Source organism: Salvelinus fontinalis, unplaced genomic scaffold, assembly GCF_029448725.1.
Source record: "Salvelinus fontinalis isolate EN_2023a unplaced genomic scaffold, ASM2944872v1 scaffold_1766, whole genome shotgun sequence".
In the NCBI taxonomy this organism is placed as follows: domain Eukaryota; kingdom Metazoa; phylum Chordata; class Actinopteri; order Salmoniformes; family Salmonidae; genus Salvelinus; species Salvelinus fontinalis.
In genome coordinates, this window is record NW_026601975.1 from 20,059 (window position 1) to 28,640 (window position 8,582).

General features: G+C 41.4%; 1 protein-coding gene across 3 annotated transcripts; it reads right to left on the minus strand.

The window, feature by feature from the left end:
- Positions 1-300: 300 nt before the first annotated feature.
- On the minus strand, positions 301-8,521 carry LOC129849941 (transmembrane protein 272-like). 3 transcript variants are annotated; one of them, XM_055916616.1, is made up of 4 exons: positions 8,284-8,521; positions 6,532-6,591; positions 2,272-2,354; positions 301-2,091 (listed from the first exon to the last, which is right to left on the minus strand). In XM_055916616.1, the coding sequence occupies exons 1-4, from the start codon at positions 8,336-8,338 to the stop codon at positions 1,714-1,716; spliced, it is 576 nt and encodes a 191-aa protein (XP_055772591.1). In that variant the 5' UTR covers positions 8,339-8,521; the 3' UTR covers positions 301-1,713. The 3 variants fall into 3 exon arrangements, with proteins under 3 accessions (XP_055772591.1, XP_055772592.1, XP_055772593.1); XM_055916617.1 differs by lacking the exon at positions 6,532-6,591 and having other exon boundaries at positions 8,284-8,515; XM_055916618.1 differs by lacking the exons at positions 2,272-2,354; positions 6,532-6,591 and having other exon boundaries at positions 8,284-8,372.
- Between the last annotated feature and the right edge of the window lie 61 nt (positions 8,522-8,582).

Consider the following 8,582-nt stretch of genomic DNA (forward strand, 5'->3'; position numbering starts at 1 on the left):
TACCCTTTTACCTAACCATAACGTTTACCTACAGTAACCATTTTAAATATTATCGTCAATGGACGTCCCAAGGATTCCGGATAGCACAGACCAAACCAATGGGCAGGGATAGGGCGCGCATAGCCAATGGCGTGAGGGATTGGCGTTTCCTTTAACAGCTCGTCAGAAGCGTCTTCGAATAGACCAATCAAATTTGGAGGCACGTCCTAACTAATTTGGATAGACGTATCAGAGTGGAATTTATGGCCTATTTAGCTACTGCCTCCAAAATAAATTGAATTCATGAATGATTATGTAAGATTTCTGAAAAAGGTATTATTTATTTGCATTCAAATGTCCTTATGATAAAAACTGAACACCAATTCAATTGAGAGATTATTCATCACACTAAAGATTATAATTACATAAAAAAATGAGCTGTCGTGAGATTACGCTTTCATAGTACTTGATTTGACCACTAGATGGTGCAGTAGTATTGCTGTACTGTTAGATTGGCGGCGTTCAAAAATGATCTTCCACAAGTCAAGAGCCTAATGTAACAGTGCACATTGCCTCCTGACAAACAAAATGATTTAAAATACTATAGAAAGTGCCAACATGAATTAATAAATATTAGTGCTAAAATCCTACATTGAGTTAAACACAATATACTGTACATGCTGACATCTGTGTTGATCAAATGTTGATCTGGAACTGTATATAAAACATGCCTTGTAAATTCATTTCAGACCCTACAAAGTACATGAAACAGTTGTAGAATTGTAGCACATGTTTCATTTGTGTAACTTAATATCTAAAAAGACAATTACATTGCACAAAAACACCCACACATGATGCAATCAAGTTAACAACAGGCTCCTAGGCCCACCTGTGTGGTTACATATGATACATGTAGATCTGACAGGTTTGTTTTGGAGCTGCCACCAGAATGACTCTTCTTTCATAGTGTAACTGTCTAGGTCACATATTGGGGCCTAGAACTTCTGTTAGTTATGCTAAGGTGAGTCTTTCCCTGCGCTCATATCTCCCCAACGTTACACACCCAACCTCACCTGTCGATCTGCTCTTCTAACTACAGAACCATCAAACTGCAATGCTCCACTGTTCTACTAACTACAGAACCATCTAACTGCAATGCTCTACTGTTCTACTAACTACAGAACCATCAAACTGCAATGCTCCACTGTTCTACTAACTACAGAACCATCAAACTGCAATGCTCCACTGTTCTACTAACTACAGAACCATCAAACTGCAATGCTCCACTGTTCTACTAACTACAGAACCATCTAACTGCAATGCTCTACTGTTCTACTAACTACAGAACCATCAAACTGCAATGCTCCACTGTTCTACTAACTACAGAACCATCTAACTGCAATGCGCCAGTGCTCTACAATCTTTCTGTACAGATGTAGGATCTTTATTTGAGACAGTTTGCTACAGAAGGAAAATAATCATAAGAGCAACAGGAAATGTAAATTATTATGTGGATTATAATTCATGGACATTTTTGTAGGGTTTGATACAGTACAATTTTTGTAAGGGAAAATCAAGTCTGAAATTTCAAAGTGGAAATTACAAACTTCAGAAGCCTTTTTAAACCTCAGATACACTACAAGCTTGTATTTCCTGCAACAACAGGGTGATCAAATTAAAATCCTACATCTGTATGCTTCTCTGAGTCAGTCATCCAGACAGCCAGTCAGTCACTCAGTCTTCATCACTATCCCCATAGTCGTCCCTGGTGCTGGTCTGAGAGCAGACGTGTACACAGACCCCACAGCAGAGTAGCAGGAGCAGCACGGTGTGGCTGAGCGTCAACACAAACACAGCAAATAGGTACAGAGACTTCCTGCAGTAGTCCTGTGGCTGGTGGAAGGGTGTGATGAAGTTAGGCTGGAACACAGAGAACACCCAGTAGTTCCCCAGGAGGAACCAGACGAACAGGAACAGGCTGAGGATGATGTGCACGTAGTACTTGTTTGCGTTCTGTCTCCATGGATACTCGTCGGCATCGTCGTCGCCGATGACGACCGACTTGGAGATGAGCGACCTCATGCGGGTGGTGTCATACAGGAGCAGCGTGACCTGGAAGGTTCAGGGTCAGAGGTCGTGGGTCAGATTGGGGTGAACACTAGAGCGACAGTGCCTACCTTCCTTACATATTGTTTTGCACTGTCTATTGTTTTTACAGCCTGGAAGTGTTTGGAACCTGTTCTACTATCCTATTGCCACATTACAACCTGTGATCTGGAATGGTTCCATTACCTTTACACTGCCAATAACTCCACCCACCAGCAGGTAGAGAGGAATCATTGGCTGAACAGGGCAGTCGTCTATAGACTTCACACCTGCAGGGGTTAAACATCATCAATACTTCATTAGTTTACCAACAAAACTTAATAGAACCAAAACAGTACCAAAACCAATACGTGCATCTCCCCAGACCCCCCCCCCCCCCTGTCTCAGTCTCCTGTATCTATGCTGTAATAGTCTATGTGTCGGGGGGCTAGTGTCAGTCTGTCCTATCTGGTGTAATTTCCTGTCTTATCTGGTCCCCTGTGATCTTAGGTGTCCTCCCTCTAATTCTCCCATCGCTCTCTCCCCGCCTGGAGGTTCTGAGCCCTAGGGCCATGCCTCAGAAATACCTGGCCTGACAACTACTGGCTGTCAGGCCCCAGTCCACCTGGTCATGCTGCTGAGTTTCTGCTTGTTCCGGACCTGCTGCTGAGCCCCTCTCCCTCTCTCTCTCTCTCTCTCTACCGCACATGCTGTCTCGACCTCTGAATGCTCGGCTATGAAAAGCCAAATTACATTTACTCCTGAGGTGCTGACTTTTTGCACCCTCTATAACCACTGTTATTATTTGACCTGGCTGGTCATCTATGAACGTTTGAACATCTTGAAGAACGATCTGGCCTTAATGGCCATGTTCTCTTATAATCTCCAACTAGTACAGCCAGAAGAGGACTGGCCACACCTCAGAGCCTGGTTCCTCTCTAGGTTTCGTCCTAGGTTCCCAGCCTTTCTAGGCAGTTTTTCCTAGCCCTCAAAGTTCCATAATGGGGTGAAAATGGCAGCCATATTGGACAGGGAGAAATCCAACCCAGTCTAATGGGAATGAATGGCAGTAGAGACATAATCCTGATTTTACTGATGGAGGAGAATAAAAGTGAAATAGACATCTGATATATCAGAAATTGTGTAATATAATGAATTATTGTCATCCTCAAATATTGTCATATGTATATTATAATAGGCCTGTGCTAAGGATTCTAAGCTGCAGGAAGGTCTCCTACAACTTTGGGCAAAGCTTGTCATATTACCACATCTGTTTATCCAATTTATATTCCACTGTGTTTTGTATTTTCCCGGTTTTTGTGTTTGGAATGGCACAGTTACTATTGCATCATCCTGACAATGCTACTGTGTATGACCTCCCTTAAGACAGGACTTTTCAAAATTCTAATTGTCATTAATAATTATTGCATCATCGTTTATACCATGATGACGTAACTCCCGCCCCCTCCAGCCCTATAAAAGGGACCCCCGGCACATCTCAAAGTCATTCATAGTCTTATCTATCAATCACTATGCCCAGAAGACGCAGAGCCAGCCGCAGTGTCCGCAGGCGCCGTCGCCCCAGGGTGTCCCGGCGTCGCAGGAGAGGAGGCCGCAGGAGGCGTTAGACAGGCCGGGTAACCTACTTGAACTAACCGCCCCCTCCCAGTTCTCCCTCCAGACTCGACCCCTGGTAGTGCAGAGTTGTTAAAAGTCTGCTTAAATAAAAGATGGGCTTTTAACTAAAACTGTTACGACTTTGTCTTTTTATTATTAGATGGTTTAGAGTTTGTTTTAGTCAGTATATAATTAAATAAGTAGATTAGGATAACAAAATATTGAGACATTGTAACTGTCCCTGACAATTAAATGTAGACCTTTCAATGTAGGCTATTTATTTAAAACGTTGACACATTGGATCCCTTACGGAAGGTAAATTCATAACTTGATTCAATGCAATTAATTCCCCCTTCCCCCAAATAAAACATGTGTTTGTTTATCTGTTCAGCTTTTTGGTCTCTGGATATACCAATATTCTTAAACCGTTATGCGCAAGAGAATAACGGTTTAAGAATATTTAAGAAAGTTGGCAAGGGGGAGACGTTAGATTCCTCACATACGGGTTATGTCCTTTCGGCTGCAAGTCTTCGAAATAAAACGAGCGCTTCCAACTAACTTTAACGTCTTTCTTGTTTTATTAGCAGATGGTTATTTTATTATTTTCCCGGTTTTTGAAATGGCACCGTTACTACGAGAGATGATGCAGTCATCAAGCGTCGATCTGTAGAATGAGTAGTAGGCCTTAATCATAATGCTCATTGACTGGACATTTCAAATTACCATGGCAATTATGTATCACAATAGTCATATTCATTTTGCAACATGCAGCAATCCACATAAGTCTAAGTATTAACTGCGCTGCTGGTTTATAGTCTAGGGCGGGCTCATGCGTAAAATATTCAACATACTATCTTATCACCCGCTGCCCCGTTATACCCAACTCATAAACTAATAACCTTCAACTCCTTTCAAATAATGTTGTCAAATAAAGCATATAGCCCAAGCACTAGGCCTAAAACATAGGAAACGTGAGCTTGATAGATAAAGTGGAGAGGAGGAAAGTAGGTGTAACAGTTGAGTTTCCGTCCCTCTCCTCGACCCTTCCTGGGCTCGAACCAGGGACCCTCTGCACACAGAGACAACAGCCACCCTCAAAGCATCGTTACCCATCACTCCACAAAAGCTGCAAGGGGAACAACTACTTCAAGGCCTCAGAGCGAGTGATGTCATTGATTGAAACGCTATTACCGCGCACCAACGCTAACTAGCTAGCCATTTCACATCGGTTACATTACATTTTACATTTACATTTTAGTCATTTAGCAGACGCTCTTATCCAGAGCGACTTACTAAGTAGAGTGCATACATTTATTACATTATTACATTTTTTTCTACCGGCCAGGATATCCCTATGTCAATTGTGCGTCGCCCCACGGACCTCCCGGTTGCGGCCGGCTGCGACAGAGCCTGGGCGCGAACCCTAGACCACTGCGCCACCCGGGAGGCACATAGGCATACTTCTTCCATGCTTGGATGTGGTTGCATCTGTGAGAGCTACAAACACTTTCTATTTTGGGTACAGCTAAAACAATAATTTGGTCGAACAGTTACATCCTGATTCCTGGATGACAGTGTTTGCCCTCCCCTGTATCTCCCTAGGGGTTCGGAGTAGCCTAGCTGGAGAGGGTAGAAAGAGAAACAATCTATAATTAGGCTACTCAAGACATTTCAAAATGTTGAGAGTCTTTAGGTGCCTTTTGGCAAACTCCAAGTAGGCTGTCATGTGCATTTTATTGAGGAGTGGCTTCCGTCTGTCCACTCTACCATAAAGGCCTGATTGGTGGAATGCTTTGACATGCATTTTCAACTGTGGGACCTTATATAGATAGACAAGTGTGTGCCTTTTCCAAATCATGTCCAATCAATTGAATTTACCACAGGTGGACTCCAATCAAGTTGTAGAAACATCTCAAGGATGATCAATGGAAACAGGATGCATCTGAGCTCAATTTCGAGTCTCATAGCAAAGGGTCTGAATACTTATGTAAATAAAGTATTTTTGTTTTTTATGTTGAATAAATTTGCAAAAATGTCTAAAAACCTATTTTAGCTTTGTCATGTGTAGATTGCTGAGTTTTTTATTTTATTAAACATTTTTAGAGTAAGGCTTGTAACGTAACAAAATGTGGGGAAAGTCAAGGGGTCTGAATACGAAGGCACTGTATATATAACGTGTGTTCATGGTAGGCCAACAATACATTTTCCCATGGAAATAGGCCTATGGGAGTTTTTTAAATGCTCTGGAGTTGAGAATATTGGTATATCCAGAGACCAAAATGCCAAACAGATAAACACATGTTTGATTTGTAGGAGGGGGGAATTGCATTAAATCAAATTAATAATTTAAATGATATACAGTCCATAAGGACGGGTGCTGTTAGTAATTATAACTTCAATTTATACTGGTTTTATACCAATTTTCTGTATAAGTAGCCTCTAAATTATATGTAAACAATCCATAAATGTCAACATTTTGGGTTTTCTCAGAAAGCTGTTAGTGTTATTATATGATACAATATCAGAACTTGTTGCATTTACCACTTGTCTAAGTCCTACAGTATCATCACCTGATTTCAGCCAGTGTCTGGCTGTGGATTGACTGCGTTATTTGAATGGAATGTTGGCATATTGGCATTTCATTTGAAACATTCATGGAATCATTCCTCTTAAATTGTCTGGCTATCTAGCTAACAAACAGCAGAGATAAATTCTTCCATTTTTTTTAGCACATTATCTTATCACCATGGCTGACCAACTCCCTGACCAAAATGGCTGACCTTTATCCCATCAATCATAACAAGGTTCCTGTCCATTCTAGTATTGTAATTTATAATTACATGGTCTTACCTACAAACGCCATGGTGAGAGGAACGGCAAGAAAGAACAGAAGTCCCACCACAAAGTAGGCTAGAGAAAAAGAAACTTATAAATCTGTCCAGAAAAATACATGCAAAGCATTAACCAGCTCCACTCAAAGTACGGAGCTTTTTTTTCTGTTGTTGTTGTGTTTTTCCATTTTAATATGTGACCTCCTCTGTCTGCACTTTGACTGCTGCAAAATGACTTGCCTCTTGATGACATGAACATTTTCTAACTCTGAATCTAACCTCTTATTAAACTACCATTAGAACTATTCAGTGTTGTAGTAGGCCTACTCCAGATGAGTCCGGTCTCGAGACCACATATTGAGTGTCTCGGTCTTGTCTCGGTCTCGGAAACATTTTTACTCGGTCTTGACTCGGATTCAGAAACCAGTGGTGTAAAAAACAAACATAAAAACTCATAATTATTGTCCCCCCTTCAGTCAACACATAAAACCACTTCGCTGGGCCAGATATCCACACTCCTTCATGACACATTTATATTTTATAGCATATTAAAACCTGGGTTCCTACTTAAACCGTAGTATTGGCCTACTGTCCTTTACTTTGTTGAAACATATCCTCAAACCTTGTTGGGCTCCTTGGAATTTTCTTTCTCAGCTAGTAGGGGAGACTAGGGTAAATGTTCTTTCTCAGCTAGTAGGGGAGACTAGGGTAAATGTTCTTTCTCAGCTAGTAGGGGAGACTAGGGTTTTAAATAGTTTGAGTGTCATGTTGTACGCTTAGAGGAGACCGAGGGAAATCGTAATGTATTTGGTCTTTTTATGTATTACTTACAGACTAGTTTGGGTTATTTGTAGAGTGGCTCTCTATTTGCCCTAAGCATGCATTCTTTTTACCATTCTGAATGGCTAAAGAATCCATATGAAATAATAACACAGAAATACTGGACATTTTGAGCTCTTATTATAATGACGATTGCAAAATTGCAGTCATGGTACTGAATTGCACTCTCATTGTTCTGGTCTTGGTCTTGACTTGGATTCGTCCCCTCGCCCCCGTCCCAGTCTCGGTCTTGACTCAGTCTCGATTTTCTCCGGTCTTGGTCTTGACTTGGACTCGACCCCTCGCCCCCGTCCCAGTTTCGGTCTTGACTCAGTCTTGATTTGCTCTGGTCTTGGTCTTGACTCGGTCTGGCTTTAAGTGATCTCGAACACAACACTCTCCCCCTTTGCCCCTCCTCTAGTCCATCCTAGAGAGACAGCCTCTGGTACTTAGCAGCTCTTAACAGATTTAGCCTCTGGTACTTAGCAGGATTTAACCGATTTAGCCTCTGGTACTTAGCAGGACTTAACAGATTTAGCCTCTGGTACTTAGCAGGATTTAACCGATTTAGCCTCTGGTACTTAGCAGACTTAACAGATTTAGCCTCTGGTACTTAGCAGACTTAACAGATTTAGCCTCTGGTACTAGAGTCTATTGATTAGAGGGAAAGTACCCATATCTGAAGTGCTAATAAATTGATCCCCAACTCTATTTTAATATATAATATTAATATATGCCATTTAGCAGACGCTTTTATCCAAAGCGACTGACAGTCATGCGCGCATACATTCTTTACGTATGGGTGGTCGCTGGAATCACTATCATGGCGTTGCGAGTGCAGCTACAGAGGATCCACATTTTATCCATGATATCCCACAGTGCAATTCAGTTCCTTCATGTTAATGAATGTTTTTGAATACATTGTGTGTGTTTGTGTGTGTGACTCACTCACCATTACTGGCCATCTTAGACAGACAGTGATGACATGCCTTCGCCACACCAGTCATGATGAATTTTGCACAGGTCACTGTAAGGAATTTTATAATAGCTGTACATTATAGGAAGATGCTTGGGTGTGGAAAATACATACTATGCATGAACTGTTACTTAGGAACACCTGTAATTACAAAAGTACAACACTTGATGTTTTGCTTTAGCCTGAGATTAAGGATCAGTGTCGACACATTACAAGCATTAATAGGTAAATTGTACAAGCCTGTGTGTTGAACTATACTGTTGGTAACAGATTGT

Coding starts and splice junctions, on each gene's coding strand:
- LOC129849941 (XM_055916616.1), bottom strand. CDS start 8,338: ATGACTGGTGTGGCGAAGGCATGTCATCACTGTCTGTCTAAGATGGCC. Junction 6,592..8,283: donor GTCTAAGATGGCCAGTAATG/GTGAGTGAGTCA, acceptor CTTTTTCTCTAG/CCTACTTTGTGGTGGGACTT. Junction 2,092..2,271: donor GAGTTATTGGCAGTGTAAAG/GTAATGGAACCA, acceptor TGAACCTTCCAG/GTCACGCTGCTCCTGTATGA.